The following is a 23,149-nucleotide window of genomic DNA, read 5'->3' as shown; positions in this document are numbered from 1 at the left end:
AGGTCCGCGGAGAACAAGCTGGCATTCTTGTTGGTGTGTCTGTTGGAGGGTTTCTTGATCTGGGTGACGGTGTTGGTGAAGTCGTCGATCCAGCGCCTGAGATTGCTGGTGGCGGCTTCAGGGTCAGTGGGATAGGCGGTGAGCTTCGGAGAGGGCGGTGTTTAGCTGGTCTTTGGTGATTTTGCTCCAGCAGCGGCAGGGGATCTGTTGGTTGCGGTGGTACGTGGTGGGTTTATGGAAGGTGAAGTTGATGCAGCGATGGTCGGCCCAGTGGAGTTCGGTGGTGTGGCTGAAGGAGATGGGGGAGCTTGCGGAGAAGATGGGATCAAGTGTGTGGCCGGCGGAGTGGGTGGATGTTGTGACGAGCTGTCGGAGTCCGAGGTTGGTGATCAGGGTGGTGGAGTTGGTGTTGTTGTTGTTCTCGAGGTGGAAGTTCAGGTCTCCACTGAGGATGTCGTCTGTGGAAGTCATGGCGTGTATGCTGATGAAGTCGGTGATGGAGTCGCTGAACTGAGGCCGGAGTCCGGGGGGTCGGTAGATCAAAGTTCCCTCTGAGGGTGTTGTTGGGATCAGTGTGGATCTGGAAGTGCAAGTGTTCGGTGGGGCTGAGGGTGTCGTCGGAGTTGGTCGAGACCTTGAGGGTGGACTTGTGGATGATGGCGATTTCTCCTCCTATTCTGTTGGTGCGGTCTCTGTGGGTGATCTTGTAGCCGTCCGGGATGGCTATGGCGATGTCCAGTGCTGAGGAATCGTTCATCCAGGTCTCTGTCAGGAAGGCGACATCCAGGGAGGATGTGTCAAGCAGGTCTCAGAGTTCGATGGTGTGTCTGCGGGCGGAGCGTGTGTTCAGTAGTATGCATCTGAGGTGGTTGTGTCCTGTCCTGGTGGGCGGGGGTGGGCGGCTTGGAGGCTGGTGAAGCTGCAGTTCCAAAATGAGAAGGTGCCTTTGGTGCACTTCGGGGCAGCCAGGAAGCAGGCGTGTGCTCGTCCTGTGTTGAGTGCTTGGAGGGTGTTGGTGTCGTAGTGGCATCGGGTGTCACGGTGTTCGTAGGGGCCAGGGGTTCTGGCGCTGGGCGCTGTCGAGGCACAGACGTGCGCATAAAGGCTTGCCTTAGGCCGCCATAAGAAGGGGGGAATGGGAGGGAGGAGGCAGCTGGGAGGAGGGAGTGGATGAATGGGCGAGCGGGGGGCGGGCCGCCGAGGACACAGCAGCGGGAAAACGGGGGCATCTGATTTATACACAAATATATATGCATTGAAGATATTACATTTTGGTCTAGTAACTGCAAATAAAGATGTTACTGGAATTTGGCAGATCAAGGACTCACCAAGTTTAGAGTGGCATGGACCATAACATGACTCTAGAATCTCTTTATATAAGTCACAAGGCTGTCCACAATCATACAACAAGCTTGGGAGACAGCTGTAATATTGAGGAATTGTAATGGTGCTGGGCAGAAGCAAAGAACAATCTCTACTTATTGTGTCAGTTAGCCACTCACCTCTTTTGAACAATTACTGTGAAAGAAAATTTACGTGCCCTGACAAAACAGTAATTTCATGTGAGAATCATCAACATGATGTGATGTGATGGAGTGGAGATGGGCGACAATGAGAAAAGCCTATGCATATAAAAAAAATCAGATGTAATTAAATATTAAATGCCAATACCATTGTTTTATAAAGAAGGAATCTACCTTGCCTTTATTATTGAGCTCTTACTGAGGAGAAAGTTATTATTTAACTGATAGATTACATGATTTGTGGTGAAGAAGGCGGGCTGTGAGAGTTAGTCTGTAAGAAAGATGTTCAAAATGAGGAGAATGAACAGACCAGGATGTTGATCTTGTGAATGAAGGCAAGAGCACTCCTTGTTTTATGTGTAATTGGCAGATGGATGATTATATCACTATTTGAAATGAGTTCATCAAAACTGAGATGATGTGGGAGTAATACAGGTCTATCTCATGAGAAGAATAATTAGGTAGCATAAGAGTAATGCCCCCCATATATTTAAGACGTGCTAGGTGACTATGATGGTGCAGGAAAGAATTGTATGGTGAATGGAGGGAAGGAAAAGGATAGCATTAAGGCCCATAATGTCTTATCCACTCTCCACAGAGATGCCAAGGGGTAAATAGGTTAAAGCTTGACCAGTTTTACTATCAGGATACTGCCATTAGATGGCACTCATAAGGGTCTTCAGCGGCCCAGCCTTTGCACCAGAATATGGCTGTACATTCTTCTACACCTTGCATTCCTAGCTCAACACCATACTCCAGTTCAGATCCTCATACATCATGGTCCTTGTAATCCTTTATATGACCACATCCTGCCTAGGTCATAGCCCGGTGGTAGGTATATGTTCTATATCCTGGATCCAGGATCCTACATTTTTTCTGACCCTTTCATTAATTCATAGGCTTTTCTCATTGTCGCCCATCTCCACTCCATTCCCGGTTTTTCCATATGCCTTATAGTATCTTTTGTTTTTCATAGTCTTCCCATTATCAAACACCAGATCAGACTTCCCTTCATTGGCAGTTCCTTGATACCTTACACCTGGTTTATTTCTTGGATCTTGCTCTCTCCCTTCACCTATGATCCTCCCCTGAGCTTCAAGCTATTTCAGTTCTGTGAGTGCAATGTGTAGAAGCTTGCATCAGTCTTCACTGCAGAGATTCCTAGTGTTCTAATGCTGCCCTGGTGCTCTCCCTCCGGCTTGTTCCTTGATTTTGTGTTCTATGGTTTCTCTTATTTTTTGCTCCCAATTCCAATTTTGCAACTTAGTCTTACCAGTTTATGTTCCTTCTTATTTCTACCTCTTTCTACCTGTGGGTGCCATTGTTCCTTAATGTATGCAGATTCCTTGCCTTGTGTTTCTGTGTTCCTTTTCCTATTTGCATACTTCCATTATCCTGCCCTTGTTAGTGTGCAGGAATCCAAGTTTTCTATTTCTAGTGTACATAGTTCTGTGTGCTGATTTCTACTGCAGCCCTGTTCCTGTTCTCTGGTTCTGGTACTGCTTTTATTTAAGATCAGTTTTGTCATTAGTTTTGCCTTCTCTGTTCCCTTTAGTCCTTCCCTGTGTTAGTGAGATTCTGAGGCTTGCCGCTCCTGGCATTGAGACTCTCCCAGTGCTCATCTTCTATAAGCATCTAGGAAGACTCTGATTAGCTGCTTCTTGCCATTTTCTAGATTTTCTTACCTCACAGAGAGTTCACTTTCTAATGAGCATGAAAACTATAATTTAGGATAGTCTGTCTATTGATTTCCTGCTTGTTCATCTGGTTGTTTATAGTTTATATTTGAGAAGCCTTCCTAGTTTCTCTTTTACATGTTTTCCCAGTTCGTGTACTGTTTCTTGATCATAGAACGATCGAACCCGCTCCAGTCCTTAGCTTCTCTCCTGTTTTCTTTCCTAGCATTCATATAGCCTCTTGTGTGTGATAAACCCCTCCTCTCGAATTCCCTTGTTCCAATAAAGAACAAGCACAGTCTTTAGTTTGTTGTTTCCTGATCTCAGAAGCATTCCTGACATCCTAAGAGAGCCAAACTAGAGTTATACATTCAAGCTTTTGCACTTAGCTGTAATTGTTGTGCTGGACCACCGTGGAGGGTGTTATGTAATCAAAGGCACCAATGGGAAAGCTGAAATGACTAATAGGATGATTGTTGCAACATGGTCACAAAAGCTTATATAGGTGTAGTCCCTGCAGCTTGGTAGAGCAGCGAGAACCCCTCAGATGGAGCCAGATAATACCTCTTTCCCTTGCTTTTTTTTTATCACATAATACGAAAGCTAAGTATACTCCCTCATCTTTTTGCTCCAGGAGTGAGCAGAGGCACCGGGAAACAAAGCGATGTATCCATATTAACCCTGGTTGCCATGACTAAGCGCATACTTCCATGCTCCACAATCAACAGCATAATCATAACATGACACCTTCTTCAATCTAGGTCTTGCATTTTTAGATCATTTTAAGTACATTAGGAAAGGGTTAGGAAGCAGATAAAAAAATCCTAGCATGAGACACAAGACATAAGGTGTCATTGGAGAAGATGTGTGACAGTTCAGAAAAGAAGGAGGTGTGGCAAACAGCAAACATTTCTTATGAGAGAAAAGTAGATTTTCAGCATCAGAAAAACATTGAAAGGGACAAACGATCAAAACCATGTGGATGGCTCTGTCACTGTTAAAAAGTCTCATGTACTCATAACATTCTCCAAAATCAGGCAAAAATCTGGCCTTCACATTTATTTGAAAATGTAGTTAAATATACTATTTATAGGGGGCACCAAATTATATTTCCCACAAGGGTCATACCTAGCACTCCAAATTTGGCAACAAACATGAGTGTCAATTCTAATGGCAATCCAATCACGTAGTAACCAATGCCGTACACTACTGCTCCAATCTTTTGCTTCCCCATTCCTTTAAGAATTCCATTTGATGTGCACTGTGAAGAAAAACAATGTTGGTGATTTATAACAGCCACTGTTTTGAAATGATAATAAAGGACACAGGTAATTAGAAAAAGCGAAACCAAGTACAACTATTAGAAGATGATCTGATGGGAAACATCCTTTACAACGCAACTATTACCACGCAGTGCCTTTACTACGCAACTTTTACAACGCAAACCATTACAACGCATTGCGCTGGGGGGCGCTCTAGGATAGGGAATAAGTTTAATTTACTATCCAACACCTTCCCTAGTGTCCACGGGGACTGGAGTTGGAATAGTAAATTAAACTATTCACTATCCAGCACCCCAAAGCGCTATGCGTTGTAAAGGTTTTCGTTGTAAAAACCGCGCTGTAAAGGCATGCGTTGTAAAAGTATGCGTTGTAACGTCATGCATCCTGATCTGATACTACAATTCCAAATTATGAATGGTTATCCAGTGGCAAAGGGATTATTTTCCAGCAATTCACCATTCAGGCAAAAACATAATTTCATATACGATTGCCATACAAAATCTTGTAACATAACTATTCTTTAAAGGAAGATAAATATTATTTACAATTGTGGGGAACAGCAATAAGCTCAAATGTAGCTCAGATTACGCTATAATTTTTATGTACATTTCAAGTGCAAACATACACTACGTAAAAGCAATTAAAAAAAAAAACATAATGAGGTGCAAATTTGTATTGATGTATGTGGTATTGTTGTGAATCTATCTAGGATCCTGATCAAGATATCCCCGATTCATGCCCTTATATGGTTATAACAAAACATATCCTTATAAAGGCATAGGAATCATGTCCATATCTAGTCATAGCCCATGCAGTCCAAATACGGCAAGGCTACTCCCATAGACTCTTAGAAAGTACCACGCAGTCTTTAAACAAACCAAGCCTCCAGCAGCCCGGGAATTCCCCCTGCTTTTGTTTTGATTTGCACAAGAACTCCTGGAGACCAGAAAGAACTGTTAGTTCTTAGTGACGTCTTATGTCCAACCTTATGTCAAAACCCGGCACCTTTCAGGTATAAATATGCCGACGTTGCCTTAAGCAAACACACGGTGGTTTGGAGCAGAGCGGCTATCTACTTGCCCGACGCCCAGCTCATGCGAGAGCTGAAGGAAGCCGACCCTCCCATTTGACGCACTGAGAGAGACGCTGTCTTTTCTCCTGCCGAGAAATTCCAGCTCCGGTGTTTCCAGTCACCCTTGCGGGTTGCTGGGAGATCGAGTCCTGAGAGAGAGGAAGCAAGTCTCCCCACAGGGAGCCCTCTGAGAAAAGATACAACCTTAGAGATAGGGATAGATTGAGAAAACCTGACAGATATCAAGATATTGATACACGTCCCTCTCGATCTTTTCAGAATTCCTCACACAAAATCGGAAAGAAGAGGACGATCAGAACACAAAGAAGAGCACGTCAAGTCCAAAGACAAGGAACCTGCTCATCAAAGTAAAAAATTACAATTTCCAAGAAAGAAGGCAGCTAGTATTAAAATAAAACATGCCGAGGATACTGAGGACACAACTGAAAAACAGAGAGTGGGCCCAGACAATGCTAGACAGCGCAGCAGAAGTGACCATAGCTCGCAAGATCCTGATGAATCTTCTGGAGACAGTGGAAACGAATTAATACATTCAGGTGGAAACTGCAGATACCAGAGTTAGCAAACCCCATAAAATATACAAAATAACATTGCGTGTAGAGGGGGATAAAACTAGGAAAGTAAGGGGTCTCTTTTGGGATAACTTATCTAAAGGCTATGATATCCTGTTAGCTGAAAAAGACTGGCCACCAGAGTTTGTCAGTGAGTGCCCTCATGGCGAAGAAATGATTATGCCTGCCTTCTCAAATCATATTCCAATTCATAAAAAATACACATTTGCAAGAAAATGGGCAGTGGCCCAAGCTCCTGCATTATATAAAAATCATGTAGGATGGGATGAGGATTTCTCCTCCCCACAAAATCCAGTTAAAAAGTCAACGTGCACCTCACAAATGAACAATCCTTTGTTTCCTGTCTCCAAGCCAGACGATTCATATCGTCTAGTTTTGGACTACAGACACTTAAACTCCTGTTGCAAAACATTTGCAGTACAAAATTCACACAGTGCAGCACTAATGAATAACATCGTGTGCAAAAAATATAAAACACCATTAGATATCTCTAATGGATTCTTTTGTCAAAACATTGCACCTGAAAGCAGGTATTTGACCACTTTCTCAACAATGGGGTCACAAAAACAATTCTGTCGACTCCCACAGGGATTCAAGAATAGCCCAGGATTATTCTCAGCAAGGGTAACAGAGTTACTACAAATATATGATGATGAGGCATTATCCTATGTCGAAGGCATCTATCCCACAGATGATGACCTGGAGACTCATTAAAAAAGAGTGAACACCATAATACTTGGGTTCGCAGCTGAAGGGTACAAATTCAACTTTAAAAAGTCAAGAATTGCTCACCTAACCGTCCTGTTTTTAGGATATGAATTATCAAGTGAAGGCAAAAGCCTAGCAGACAACTTCTTAGAGAAGTGCGGTGTACTCCAAGCTCCAAAAACGCTGAAGAACTTACAATCAATACTAGGTTTCCTGAATTTCGGAAGAACATACATTCTAAATTATGCAGAGAGGGTTAAACCTCTCTATGAATTAATAAAACCTGATTTCAAACCAATTAATTAGACTCAGAAACATACAGAAATTTTAAGATCATTACAGACAGACATGTTAACTAAAACAAAACTGCAAACTCGCGAAAAGATACGCAACCTTGTAATCCGAGTCATCCCAGGAAGATGCGGATTCACGTACCTGACCTCTAATGAGGGAGAAACGGTACCAATAGCTTACAAATCACACTTGTACACACAAGCTGAAATGAAATTCAGTTCCACTGAAGAAATTCTAACTGCGGTTCAAACTGCTGTAGCAAAAGAAAGAGCCCTAGCCCAAGGCAAGAGCATATCTGTTTTAACAGCAGAATCAGCCCATGAGGCAGTAACAAGACCACGCATTCCGAATGCTGTGGCATTAGATCCAAAATGGATACAATGGGAAAATTCTCTTGCTGCAGAAGACGTGAAACACGCTTTTGATCCGAAAATGAAAAAACTAGAAGATCTAGAATACGAACATGAATATCCTCTGCCGATCGAAATTCTGCCTCTCGAACAGTACACCTGTGTAATCTACATGGACAGATTTGCACAACACTACGATGTGGATAAAAAATCTTACAATGCAGCGTGCGCGATTGTTAAAGGTCGCTGGCGCTTATGTAAATTCAGACCGATAATAACAAAAACTGAATCACTCAGAAACTGTACAGCTCAGCGAGCTGAAATAAGATCTTTAAAGATGGCGCTTGAAAATGCCGATTTCGAATTCCCCACACTAATAGTGTGCGATTCGCATTACTGCGTCCAGTCTTACAATAAGAGCATGCAGACCTGGATTCAAAACGGTTAAAAAGATGACACAGGTGCCACAATAAAGCATAAAAAGCTATGAGAACAAGTAGTTCTTTTGCAGAATGAACTACGAAAGACTCACGTGATACATATACTGAGTCATCAACGTGATGGCGTTCACGTTGCGGGGAATTCATTGGCTAACAGAGCCACAGCGGCAGCGGTTCAACCGGCTTCCGTAGCCACAAAAAAGCGTTCTAAAAAACACATAGACGGAGAAACCATGCTGGCGGTAAAAGCCTCATTAAAAGGCGACTATGCAGCATTACCTCTCGACTATCCACTCAATAATACATACATAATTGATGCAAACTCTGTTCCTTTTGCTAAAATCCCTGGAGTGGGGGATAGAGTAATTCCAAACACGAACCGGAGGTCTTACTTGATTCAAGAAGCACACATGGGACTGGGTCTAAGGCACCAAGAGATCGTGAAGTCTCTAAAAGAATTACAATCAGAATACTGGTGGCCGGGGATGAGCCTTCAAAATTACAAATTTGCAAAGGATTGTCCAGACTGCAAGAGGGATCGCAGTTGTGAACCGGACCAGACTACTGCCAGGACTCCTTTATTAGAAAGCATCAGGCTATCTATACGCTGAAATCCAGCGGGAGAAATGTGTTCCCATAAAAATTAAGACTAGATTCACTTAAAATGTAGACCACAGCACTCGGCTGACGCCAGAACTGTTATAAAAGATTTGCGAGTCTTTATCAGCACATACGCAATTGGCATGCTACATTCTGACCAGGGTCCTGTGTTTAGCTCTCGAGCTTACAAAGAGGCCATGACCAGCATGGGCATTGCATTGCGGTACTCTTCTCCCTTCCATCCTGAGGGAAATGCGGTAGTGGAAAGAAAAAAACGTGACATAAAGCGATCTATAACGGCGAGGGTATTCGGTTCGGGTGATGGGTGGGACAAACATTTAACAAGTGTCCAACGTAGTCTTAACAATCTGCCAATAAATTATCTAAAAGGTATCACTCCATACGAACTATTGTTTGGAACTAGAATGCACATCCAGGACTTAGATTGTCAGACTTCAGTGGTGAATGAAAAAGCCTTTGATATCAAAGACCGTTTGGCTGTTTTACAGGACTTAAATGAAACAAGAAGTAGTCTAAGTAATATAAAGTTAAAGCCAACAACCATTGAAGAGAAACCACCTGTCCCAGCAAGACCTGTCTGGATTCCAAAGATTGGGGATCTGGTCAGAGAAAAGATCGCGGTAAAGAAGGAATTTGGGCTTTCTTACAGAAAAGCAGTACCTGTCTTAGCTATCAGCGGAACAAGATCAGTAGTACTACCTCCGCTTGCTGGTAAAAAGGAGAACCGAGTTGTATCCATCGACCTGGTAAAACCACAATCATGTGGCCGATAATAAGTAGTAGGCCCAGTGGACTCCCAAGAAATAGCAGAAGACCAAATCTTGCTACAATCCAAGAGGTTCAAACTGAGAGACAAATCACTTTTGATAAACCTGCAGTGAACAAAAAAGGACTATGCAACAAAGCCATGGAACTTGTGCCTCTTCAGACCCAAATTGCAACAGTTCGTCAAGAAACACCAGCCTACAATGATGTAACATCAGACTATGCTAATGAAACAAAGAAAGATCCAAAGACTAATGAAAATCGGGAAGCAATTCCAACAATTGACAGAACTGCATCTGGCTTTTCTGATGATCCAAGTGAGCATGAAGAAACGCCAGCAACAAAAACTTTCAAAGACAAAGTAACTGAACTTTTTCCCCAACTAAAAGAAACATATCTGATTTCACCATGGATTGAATTTTGGATTGTGTTAGGTGTACTTTTCCTCCTGCTTTGGCTCATCATGGTTCTATGTTTGGGAAAATTCATTGAAGGAAAATATAGTACAATGGACACAGCAAGTCAGCACATCAACTTAGTCCTAAAGCCTCACAGATCCTCTCACATCAAGAAAAGAGAACTGTCATCAGTGAACATCACAGCCAATCCAATACCCAGTGGGGTAGCATGGGACAAAACGGATTATGAAATCTATGACCCGGTTGAGCTCTTGAAATATCCACACCAGTTTAAGGTTTCCTTAAGTGACTTTGTGACACCAAGTACTTTCTCTGATGATTGGGACTTTGAAAATATTAATAACATGATGTCAGACTTAGTAATGTCAGCTAAATTCACAGAACATGATTATTTACACGGTTCATCAAATTATGAAGAATTATATTGCTATAATCATTTTGATCATCACTATTTGCATAAATCTGCTCAACCTAAAAATTTTTTTAATTATAATCAATGGGAACATTGTCCAACTCCGCCAAAAGGCAGCTCGAAAACATTTAATGAGAAATTCCCATACTGCTCAGGGTTTTAACAACAGTGATCCAGAAACATTTTATTTTAAAATGTTAAATAAGACAGGAATGAAAACAATGTTGACAAATACTAAATTGATTTATTCTGAAAAATTTTATGACAAAATGTCTACATTTGGTTTTGGATTTTGGAAAAACAACATTGAAACAAAAACCATTTGGGTTTCAAAAGACTGGCAGGTACAAGGTCTAGAAGCATTATTTAGAGCCTGCATGATCCCAGAACAGATAATATTCCTGAATGACACCATTCGACAAACAACCTGTCTTGGTTTAGCCAAGATAAAAGACTTAAATAAACTGTCTATTCCAAAGCCCATACCTGATAGTAATAGCACTACAGATGTGGAGATAGACGTATCCCATATTTTACACCAAAACAGAACAAATCCTGATTGGAAAAAATGGTTGATCTGGCCCACAGACACAAATAACTGTCAAGATAGATTCCTGAACAAACTACAGGGGTTAAAACAGAACAGGCCAGACCCAAGATATTCCCAGAGACAACATCCAGGGATAGTCACAACATACAGTGTAGGGAAACTATGCCTTGAGTGGCTACAAAAATCCACACTGGCTGAAATTAAGCAACACTTGACTTTACTTAAAGACGGTGCTGACTTGCGAGATTTCATACTGGGACCTCGCAAACAGCGTCAAAAACGTTTCATAGCGGCCGGTATATACGCAGCTTACAACGAAGCTTGGAAAGAAATGCAAATTGAAACAGCAGAAAAAATACGAGAAATTGATCGTAATGGAAAAATCACTTTCTATAGTGGACAATGCGTTAACGACTCTGTCCTTCAGAATATATTCACTGGACAGCATTGTATCATCTGCTATTGATATAATAGAGCAGGACTTGCTAATGTTACAACATGGTCAGTCCCAATTGCGTTCTATTGTACAGCTAGGCTGGACGTTACAAAACCTGCGTTCAGGCTACGTGCCATGGCGTCTAATCAACATAACGTCATTATTCTCTATCTTTAACCTTACTGATAAACAAATCAGTTTTGCACAAAAAGGAGCAGACTATGCGATTCTAAGCATTTAAAAACTTGAGCGATTACCATTGACAATATCAGAGAGACCTGTCATTGAATGGATAATACACAGAACGATTACAATTCCGATAACAACTTTCCAGTTTAAGTATTGCCAAAAATATATACCAGCAGGCCTGTATGAAAGGGTGGGTAAAGGATACATCAAGTCAACATGGAATTTACCTTATACACACAAATGTTATAGTGAAGGGAAAAAAGAGGTATTTCTCAGTGGTAACAATTGTAAAAAATCACTAAGCGGTACACTTCTGTGTCAAGGTATTAACTTGCATGGAGCCTGCAAAGGTTCATCAAATAACCTTTCATGTCACCTGCATGGCACTCCTGCAACACAGATAGAGCCATTTTTCAGACAGCTTTCCAACAGCAGCTACGTTCTAATAAGTGACCACATCTGTAGTGGCATGGTGCCAGGAAAAGCCTATCTCGTGAGCGTTACTTTCATGGTCACTTGCTGTATGCAAGTATTGCATCCAAACAGCAATCCAGACATGGAGGGGACAATATGGCCTTCTTTGAATATCTCTTCTATTCGAATTGATACTTTACGCAGAATGAAGTCTATTCTTTTACAGACAACTGTGCCTTTAACCTCGTCCAAAGAGACGTATGATCTGCAAGTTGCAAGGACAGCGGCAGAGATACATTCCCTATTATCAACAAATTGCCCCGTGCATTTCGTAGAAATGTTAGGTCAAATCTTAAACATGTCTAATACCAGTGGCATCACACATCTATTTAAGACAATTTTTTCGGGACTGTTAGCACTCTTTGAAACAGTTCTGGGCATTTTCCGAATTTTCTCCATTCCTTTTTCGGCGGCCTGCCTCTTCTTTTGGGACTCGTAGCAGGAATTTTATTTTTGATCATTCTGCTCCGATATGGCAAGCCAAGCCACAGACAAAACTCTAGCTACAATGGAAGAGACGATCCTAGCAATACGCTACCGAGACCGAATCACTAAAGTCCTGGGATTAGGTCGGCTAAGAGATCTGAGTACAACCTGGTTTCTTTCATTCAGACCAATCTGGCAAGATTGCATCTTACCTGTGCTTCGATGTCTGCTATGCGGAGAAGAATGCGTGTTGGACGTCTGTCTTACACTACCATCAGCATTACCAATGGATATCGATACTTTGCTAGGTCCGGTAAAGACTCATGCAACGTGTTGTCCCCAGCGGCTACCTATTCTGATGACGGCATTCATTGAGACTTCACCATTACGAGTAGGTGGGGGTGAAGTACGAGAGGAAAGCAGCACCAAACAGGTACAACCTTCTGTGAGCATTGCTGATCCAAACATCGATGATAGCAATCATTCTCACATATGCACAATTTCAGCTTTTTCGAACTTGGCCGAACTTTCGCCTGATGTTGTAGACCAATTTTTCGCAAGCCTGTCTGATATGATGTTTTCCCCTGAACAACGAGAATAACTTTAAAAACAACGAGCACACAGTGTTCCCTGAACTCTGAATTCGGCCTTCAGTTTTTGATAAACAAAACTACTGAAAACATTTGGAACTATTTTTTCCCCTGAAAGCGAAAATATTTTTTCCATTTCCAAAATATTTACCTTTTTTCTAGCACATGGTACTCTGCTTAAAGTAGAACTATTCTTAGAGAACAGAGCTTCTATTTTTAGCGATAATAGAGACAATATTTTACCTCAGCCTCTAGCACATGTACAGTATTGTATGAATATGTGAGGAAATGGTCTTGACCTTCTTTTCTGTATTCGAGCCATTTCATAAATGTAATTTTCTCAATTCATTCAGCCAAAATGTATATATGCATTTCCTGAATGATAACACTGCTTGAAAAATGTACAGTATAAATACTCATTTTCGTGTATATACCATACACCATTTCAAATGCAATTTATGTATTTTGGGGTGGGTTGGAAAACACATGCATCGTTATATGTTTAGTATTGCTTAGTATTTAAGTAATGATGGACATTAATACGTGGAGTGGGTGTTGTGAATCTATCTAGGATCCTAATCAAGATATCCCTGATTCATGCCCTTATATGGTTATAACAAAACATATCCTTATAAAGGCATAGGAATCATGTCCATATCTAGTCATAGCCCATGCAGTCCAAATACGGCAAGGCTACTCCCATAGACTCCTAGAAAGTACAACTCGTTCTTTAAACAAACCAAGCCTCCAGCAGCCCGGGAATTCCCCCTGCTTTTGTTTTGATTTGCACAAGAACTCCTAGAGTCCAGAAAGAACTGTTAGTTCTTAGTGACGTCTTATGTTCAACCTTAAGTCAAACCTGGCACCTTTCAGGTATAAATATACCGACGTTGCCTTAAGCAAACACACGGTGGTTTGGAGCAGAGCGGCTATCTACTTGCCCGACGCCCAGCTGATGCGAGAGCCGAAGGAAGCCGACCCTCCCATTTGACGTACTGAGAGAGACGCTGTCTCTTCTCCTGCCAAGAAATTCCAGCTCCGGTGTTTCCAGTCACCCTTGCGGGTTGCTGGGAGATCGAGTTCTGAGAGAGAGATACAAGACCTCCTACATTCTATTACCAAGGTACGGAGCTGACTAAATCCTTAAGAGAATTCTTGATTCAGATTCTTGGCAAAAACCAACTTAACTTAAACTGCAACTTACTTACTCCTTCCCACGTATTAGGCTTAGGTCAGGTACACTGGGGTAGGCGTATCTTAGAAGCACCAGTTGAGTACGTTAGTCAATGTTTTTATGTATTTATATATTTTATCCGTTTTAAAGTATCATATGGCTAAGAAATCTTATCAATGCTTTTACAGTATTATTTTATAATACTCCTTTTACTGTACGCACTTAACTTTATGATAAGTATTGCAATTGTGGCAACTCACTTCTCTTGCATGAGAAAGAAGACTGCTCAATAAATAACACCTTTTATTGAAAACGCCCGTCTCTCTATTTCTCTGCACTCTGGTGAAACTAAGTATGCACGATTGACTGAGTGAAATAACTGTCTATTGTTTTCACACAACTCTAGAGATATACTCTTTATTATGAGGGAGCAAAGTTGTCATGTTTATGCGGTTGTCAGAAACTAATCCCTTCTTGTCTAAATCAGGACGGTTAACTCTTTCCTGAACATTCGAGAACGTTTATAGTGACCTCTGAGCTAGCTGGCAAAACTAATTAAGTCTAATATAGCCCGTAGAGACTTAGATGACCTCAGTCCTACGTCTACACTGCTGTTTATATTATTCCAATGCGCAGAGCCGATTGGGAATATAGGAACTACACTACTGTATCTAGTGGAGATTTAAACACGTTTTTGGAGAGCTAAATGAACCTGTGATCACTGGAGTTTCTAAAAATGATTATTTATATCTAAAGATAACAATTGATAAATCATGACTTGCCACTTATGTTTATGCCAAAAAAACAGACAGGAACACATATTTACTTCACGAACAATTAACATCCTAAAGGACGACTATATGGTTTACCTTTCTAAGAATTACAGAGATATAAATAAATCAATGGAAAATAATTTTGAAATTGAACAGCAGAAACTGATAGAATATTTTTAAGAATTGTTAAATGAAGAAATTGTCAAAGTCAAATTCAAGACGAGTACAATTGATAAAACAGAAGGCAAATGACAGCTATGAGAAACTAAAATAAATTAGCGAATCATTCAATTTGAAGTATCATTTTAGAATGTTGAAAGCAGATTGCCCCAGAATGAAAGCGATTATTAATAGAAATGTTATATATATATAGTGGGAATATTATAATATACAGTTAAAGGAAGTTTGCATATGATAGTTCAAAGAACATTCTACACAATTATTCAAGTTTTCATTCTGACTTTCTTGTAAACAAAATCTTGGATCCCAGATATAGGGGGAAATCACAAAATATGACATTTTCAGTTTTGACGGATGGCAGAAGGACAGTGCACTGGAGAACACTACTAAAAACACAATAAACAAGCAGTCATGCTGCCCCATGCTAATTCACAATGCTGTTCCCTAAGACAGTACAAAGTTACCTGTTGAGAGTGGCTATTTCTCAGCAATTAACTTAAGCAATAGTCCAGGGGATAGTGATATTAATTGTAACACTCATCAATCATCATACGAACTCCGCAAATTTGCATAGTTGCATTCTCTTCCTGTATGACAGAGTACCATGCAAACAGTGAATCTGTGGAATGCCCCACACTATGTCCTATGCCAAACCCTTACACACCAGAATAACCTACCTAAGTGTTGAGCATACTTACAGCAATAGACTCAAATATGTGGTAGAGTGTATATACCAGTAGTGTGTGAGCAGTCAATGAAATGATCTCTCTGTTGAAGGAAGACAAACAGCAGTCACAAAGGTGGTAAATTAGCAATATATTTTATCTTCTTGATGAGGAGGATATTTAGGCTTTGCACATTTTTTATGTTCAATTTTTTTCAGCATATGATTAGCTAAGGCAGCACCCCTGCATTTGGAGAGAAATCTGTATTGCAAGATTCTCCACAAATACTTTGTAATCATTAATCTCTGATCTCCAGGTCCAAAGTGGTTGGGGACCCTCATTAGATTGTTCTACAAAGCCTTTTGTTTGACCACAACTACTGATATGGTCTCTTGTTAAAACAAAGTCACGTATGCTGGGTGGGCAGTATCAAAATAAAAGAGTTGAGTAATAGAATTTGAACACAATATAAAATGTTTAAATGTAATTAGAACATTGGAATGTTGGGAGCTCCATTGAAAACAATGGAGTGCTCTGGGCTTATAATGGCTGGTATAAGCCTGGAGCTCCAACATTCCAATGTTTCTTTGTTCACCGCTCTGGCTGTGAACAAAGGCTTCAGGGAGCCTGAGAGGATTCCAATCCCCTCACGCTTCCAAAAGGCTTTGTTTTTTTTGTTAGAACATTCTGTCCTCTAATGACAGAATGTTCTAATAGCCTTATAGCCCTTCGTAGATGGGCTATACCGCTATTAAAGTCCCTTTAATAGCGACTATTTAGGCATACCACTTTGAACTTTGAATGAATGGACCTTGGTAATGCCAACTTTCTGCTGGCCGGTTTACATGGCCACTTTATATATTTCCCTTCTAGGTAAGTCTTAACACTATTTATTTCCTGGCCACTGAAACTATGTTTTCCAGCAGTATTTTTCTTTCAAACATCAGAATTGTGAAAGATGGTACAATATGTAAAACCAGGTACGCTGCCACTAACCTTATAATGCTTTGAGGTATTTTAATTCACTAGTATTTGAATGTGCGGAAGGGCTTCCAACACAGTTTAGTGACAGGTGCCCTCACATTAAGCTCGTGGATGCCCAGTGTCAACAAATTCAAAAATCTCCTGCCTCATTTAGAAGTGGAGGCATCATCTGATTCCTACACAGTAGTCATAGCTGACTATGCCAATTGAAAACCCTTAGCCAGAACTCCTCCACCACAGGCATATCTATCTTGTTCACAGATGATTTCTAAACCATGGTGGTTGCAAGCATGATAAGGTTACTATGGACCAGACATGCAGGATAAACCATCTCTGCATGTTGGAAGCATTACTGTAAGGGGAATGGATGTCATAGTTTAGTTTCTGTGTTTGCCAAGAAAAGTGTTGGAGGTGGTGTCACAACAATTGTTTTTAATTAACTGTTCACCTATTCTTAGAATCTGCATCAGTTTGATTAAATCAATTTTTAATTTGCATTGTATTGATTATGGCTTTATTTTGGTTCCTGGACCCACGCTGAGACAATGGTCCCTATTCACAAGAAATACCTAAAAAGAACATGCAGAGATTTACACCTCTGCCCAAGCATACTTTTCCATTGTTTGGCAGTTCACTAAAGTATACATGGAAAGATGCATCAGGCTCAAGTTTCGAGGTGCACATCTAGGAATGTAATTTTTCTTTTTTTTTAAGGTTTGCACCTTGCAATATGCTCCTCACCAAATGCGGGGGTAGATCCATTCCCCTTCCCAACCTGGAAGAGGAATTACTCCAGCCCTCTGCTTACCTGAGACCAAATTTACCATTAAGAATAGGCCCCAATGTAAAATATTGGTAAATATGCCATTCAGTTAATTAGGAGAGCGAAACATACATTCAAGACCGGATTCTATACCTCCATATTTTTCCACAGTAAAAAATGTTTCCCAGTAGTAAAAAAGAATATCCTCTTTGGAGATTTCTACCATCAGTATATTCATTGGAGCATGCATAGTGGATCCTGAATATGCTGTTCTTGCATGATTTGCCTATGTTAACCTGACCTGCTCGCCATAATACATGAAATCTTTAAAATGTGAACAGTCTAACAAATCATAACCTCAGTACACAATACACAATCATACCAATTTTCTGTGATTTTGGTCTACTATTAATGAAACAATAATATATAAACATCATTAAAAAATGTGCAATCTTATTTTAAACAAACGTAGCACAAATAATCTTTAAGCTCTGCACAGGACCTTTTTTTATTAAACTGTGAATACTCACTCATCAGAAGTGAAGAGTCTCGCAATCACTGTCCTTGACCCTCCTATAACAGTGATATCAAAGGCTATCAAAACACCTGAAAAATATTGCGCAATCCACAAAACATTTACTGAGAAACTCAGAAAATGACAAAGAGGAATACATTGTATTATGTAGTGGCATTTAGTCTCTTACATAATTTATACACACAAACTAAATTCTGTTGGAATTGTACACTATTGATATAAAATTCATATTTTTCCTATTTAGATCTAAAGTATTACATTTCATATAATCATCCATTCAAATGCATGTTATTTTCAATGCAAATGACCAGTAGTGATGGTGGTTTGATGATTGTTTCATTACAGTAAGGATCTTGCTTTTTCAGTTATTTTTCCTACACAGTAAAAATGGTTTCACAGGAACATAAGATGGTAAAAAGACATTAGGGCTCCTTCATTGATCAATAACATTCCACAGAATCCAAGTAAAGTAAATAAGCTGCATTATTAGGGGAGTGAGGAATCTTTGCTTCAAGGGGATGGCAAGCAATATCTTGGCTAGGTATACCTCAAATAAAGATGAAGTAAATCTACAAGTTCCATACTTAAGAAACGTATTAAATCACTTAGTGGTTATCTGTGTGTGACTCAGAAAGTTGGTTTTTCAATTGACTCCAGCTGGGACAATAGTTTGCGGCCCTGCACCGCAGGCAGTCATTCCGCAGACTATAAATGCTATTATGGGCAAAGCGACAACAAAGCGAGACAAGATTTCATTTTGGATGCCTCTTAAAATTAATCAATCGGAAGCAGTCTAGCTTCACACAACACCCCAGGATAAACACAGCATGCTGATGATGTATGAATCACTTGGTATGGTACCACATTTAGAAAAGAATACTACATTTGTTACAATATTTGTGATTATTTACACTACTACTCCTGGCACACCCTTGGTAGTGATGTTACTAGGGGATTTAAAACAGATACATAATAAGCATGGAGCTGCACCTGCATTTGATTTAGGTATGAAATTCATAGGGAATTTTGAAACACTTTCCTAAATAGTTTTCAGCAGTATTGAAGGAGAAGTACAGTGTTGGTAGTGCACCATTATTAGAATGCTGATCCTGTTCAAAATCAGAAACTGGAGCTTCCTAATAGTACATCAGAAGTGTACTCTACCGTAGGCTGGGATTAGGTTCTCAAGCCACTTAACCACATCTCAAAACAAAATGTGGGATTGGAGGCGCCATAAGCAAACAGCTGTATGAGCATAAGGTTAAACAGAAAACCACGGCTCAATCTTTGCCACAGTAGGAGTCCAGAAAGATATAATCGAATTATTGAGAAATTAAAATTCTGCGACTATGCTGGTGGAAAGAAAAATTAAGCAGTGGTTCCTAAAGTTTGTAAACCACTGCATACCATTCACACCCTTACATATTTCGCAATGATTAAAAGTTGTAATAACTGCAGAGAATGCAAGGGTGCCGAGTGGTATTTGGCAGTGCTATTTTCTTCAGCTAAATCATTCAATGAAATAATGCATTCATTTATAGAAGCAAAGGTGCAGTTTGTGCTAAGGAAACAGTACCAAGTGCCCACTTTGCTATGTCATGGAGTTCCACATATCTGATATAATATAAATCTGCATGATTTCCCGGAATCCAACTCCACAAATTCTTCCCACTCCTATTTATTAAAGCAAGCATTTTCCTTTTTAGTACCTTAGTGCACAGGGAAGAATACGCATGTGAGTGGGCATTATAGCAAGCTACAGTATTTTATAAAAATAAATGGGCAGATTTACCATTCTTTCACACAATGTAATGCAGCAAGGCAACTTGCTGTGCATCATAACATGAAAGTAAGTGAGAAGAAATGCTCAATTTTTACAAAAATATAGAACATTTCAGTTTGCTCCTTGCACTAGCACACTATGTGCTGCCTAGAGCCAACACAGGTATTCTTGCTCTATATTACAAGGGTTCCTGCTTTATGGGCAGGATTGTTTTTGTGCAGGCAGGAGCACCTTCCTGCACAAAAAAAATCCTTAGAAGCATATTCCTCTTTCTATATTTGCTGCAGAAGGGACAAGTTATTGGGCGAAATAAAAATATTGCTAGTTGTTACACCTCTGCTGGATAGGTGTGCCATTTTAGGGCAAAATGTACATGTCTTTGTAAATCTGGGTTTGTGTCGAAATACATGGAACGTCTACCTGATGCAAAGTAACCCAAGACAGTTCTATGTGCTGCCTTGCATTACTTTCTATTTACTATACCAAGCAAAGTGGCTTTGCGTGGCTTAGAACATCCCAGATAAGAACTTATGTTGTCTTGCTACAACATGTGTCATGCAAGGACAACACATGTGCTTAGTAAGTCTGTCCCCAAGTAAGATGGGAGAAATGATCTGTCCATATGTGATTCCTGTAAATTGTGAGCCTCAGGTTCATGCTCAATGGGCCCGATTCACAGAAATAACTTAAGAAAAAATCCTTAAACTTACTTCTTTTGGTATTCACGGAAAGCATTTAGTAGTAGTAGTAAAGTTAGGATTTTATCTTAAGTCTGTCTTAAGTCTGTCTTAAGTTTTGTCTAAAGTTTGTCTTAAGTTTGTCTTAAGTCTGTCTTAAGTCTGTCTTAAGCTTGTCTTAAGTTTGTCTTAAGTCTGTCTTAAGTCTGTCTTAAGTCTGTCTTAAGTCTGTCCTAAGTTTGTCTTAAGTCTGTCTTAAATCTGTCTTAAATCTGTCTTAAGGCTTGCTTAAATCTGTCAAGTCTGTCTTAAGTCTGTCCTACTACTTTTGGTATTCACAGAAGGCATTTAGTAGTAGTAAAGTTAGGATTTTGTCTTAAGTTTGACTTAAGACCGACTTAAGACAGACTTAAGAAAGTCTTAAGACAGTCTTAAGACAAACTTAGGACAGCTATTTTACCTAATTACAGTAGTATCTTATAATAGTGGCTTGTCATTCAGACATGAACACTACTCTTTTCTGGTATTGAAGCAGTTAATTCACATAGAATAGTTTTTGACTACAGAAATTAAAATCACGGGGCGGCTAGAAAAATGGCCAAGGCTTGTACAGACACAAACACCAGATTGACTCAGATGGAAGATCGCACAAGTATCTTAGAGGACAATCAGGTAAAAGTCCAAGCTCAGACGGAGACTTATGACAAGCAATTTACAGACCTACAATGGAAGATGGAGGACTTTGAAAACCGACAAAGGAGGAATAACCTCCGGATTCTTGGGATCGAAGAAGGAGTAAAGGGGAGGATATCATGGCTTATATTTTGAGGCTGATGAAGGGAGCCTTTCCAGAGCTCCTTCACTGGAATTGGGAGGTAGAGATACAACGGGTCCACCGTTTCCCAATGATGCAAAAGAAAACTCCAAAACGGGGCAACGATGGGGCAGCTAGGCTAAGAGCAATCCTAGTTTATTTCGGGAATTCTTTGCTCCGTGAGGATGTTTTCTCTAAAGCTCGCCCAAATGCCAAACGGACCTTCGAGAATCAATCTTTTTTACGAAGCCGGACTATTGCCACGTCACTGTGGAAAGACTCTGGCGCTTGAGAGAATTGATCGAGCCTTGCCAAGCGATGGGCTTGCAAGCCTATTTGATGAATCCTGTGAGGCTTAAGATCATTTACAAGAATAATCCAAGAGTTTTTACCTCTGAAATTCAAGCTAAGGCGTACATGGACACTTTAAAATCTTAAAAAGCTTAATGCAATGTCTTAAATGAAGTAGGCACAGGGATGGGCTAAGTGCATTTGTTGGTTTGTATTTGTTAGGTAATGACTTTCTTTTAGGATAATCCAAGGGGGGGTCATGTGTGGGTACGAGGGGAGGAAGGGTATGAATAAAGGTGCATCTAGTAAAAGTTTAGACAGAAAAGGGGCAAAGGGGGGTCGACTTTCAGACTCCATCACAGAGACCTTAAGTCTGCTTGCTTCTTTTTTTGGTAGAGGGTGGGTGGGGGGTTGTTTGTGGACAGGGAGGGCAGAAGGGGATTTTAGGGGGGGAAATCATCATCTGATAAGAAAAACAATATTGGGTCACACACAATTGAAATAATGGAAACTGGAAACATAGCATGTGGATAGTAACTGTTAAATGTATGTGGGCTTAATGATGCAGCAAAGCGAAGGATGGTGAAAGAATATCTTAAGTCATTTGCGGGTTGATATTGTCTGCTTACAGGAGACGCATATTGAGGGGCCTTGTAAGTTTGTCCTGGAACAGCTGGGGTTTTAATTGAGAGTATGCACCTCACAAGGGACTAGGACACGGGGAGTGGCGATACTCGCCCGAGGAAATGCTATATCAGTAAAAAAATGTCTCTCAGATTCTTATGGCCGATGGGCTATTGTGGAGTGTCAAGCACAAGGGTTCAATTTCACACTCTGCGCAATATATGGCCCGACGGTAGATGACCCAGAAATGCTCAACCACGTTAACACGCAACTAGCTAACTGGCCCCTCCCTATCATCATGTGTGGGGATTTTAATATTAATGGTTTAAATGGGCAATGGAGAGTCGACCCAGTCAAGTTTGTAGGTCGAAAGAAGAAAAGCCACAGGGCTTTAGTCCAAATGATAAATGAAAGCGGGCTTATAGATGCTTGGGAGCCAAAACCCCCCCCGGGGGTTGGCAGTACATACTACTCTGCACCGCATAGGGCCATAGCGCGGCTAGATTTTTTTCTGATCCCTCCATCTCTTCTCTCTATTTGTAAAGTCAGTAGGCTTCCACGCATGGTCTCGGAACATAATCCCCTAGTGCTAGAGGTTCTAAACTTGAACAAAAATCACAGGCAACGAGCTGGTAGTTTGAACGGGCTTCGTTGCAGGATGCAAATTATGTTGCGCATATGGAGAAATGGCTCAAAGATTTTCTCGAAATTAATAGGGGGAGTGCCCAGTTTGGGATAGTGTGGGATGCCCTGAAGGCCGGTATCAGGGGAGAAACCATGAGTTACTCCATGAGACGGAATAAGCTGGAAAAATCCGAGATGGAGATGAGACAAAGGCTACTTATTGATCTGGGGGAAGAATTAGTCCGGGCAATAGGCTTCAACCTCAATATTGATGAGATAGATCAGAAACCTGCATTAGCAAAGGCTGCAGTCGGGGATATTATTGCTGCTAAAGCAGCAGGTAAATTCTTGGCCTGGAAACAGGTTCACAATGAATTTACCGAACAAGTGGGTCATTTTCTAGCTGTAAGGACCCGACAGGCAGCAATTAGAGGGGATATT

At 40.6% G+C, this 23,149-nt stretch overlaps 1 protein-coding gene across 4 annotated transcripts in view; it reads right to left on the bottom strand.

Moving 5' to 3' along the window:
- LOC144822416 (multidrug and toxin extrusion protein 2-like) overlaps positions 1-23,149 on the bottom strand; it is a 1,067,040-nt gene that overhangs the window by 312,942 nt on the left and 730,949 nt on the right. For 3 of the 4 annotated variants that reach the window (XM_078679899.1, XM_078679901.1, XM_078679902.1), the window contains exons 9-11: positions 17,891-17,966; positions 15,647-15,716; positions 4,328-4,460 (exon numbers count right to left, since the gene is read on the bottom strand). In XM_078679899.1, coding sequence (XP_078536025.1) covers positions 4,328-4,460; positions 15,647-15,716; positions 17,891-17,966 — 279 coding nt within the window. The remainder of the gene's footprint in view (positions 1-4,327; positions 4,461-15,646; positions 15,717-17,890; positions 17,967-23,149) is intronic. The other variant, XM_078679900.1, reaches the window with a different exon arrangement.

This window comes from Lissotriton helveticus, chromosome 3_1 (genome assembly GCF_964261635.1).
Source record: "Lissotriton helveticus chromosome 3_1, aLisHel1.1, whole genome shotgun sequence".
Lineage (NCBI taxonomy): Eukaryota > Metazoa > Chordata > Amphibia > Caudata > Salamandridae > Lissotriton > Lissotriton helveticus.
Note: the sequence above shows the minus strand (reverse complement) of the source record. Positions and strands in the feature narration are given on the sequence as shown.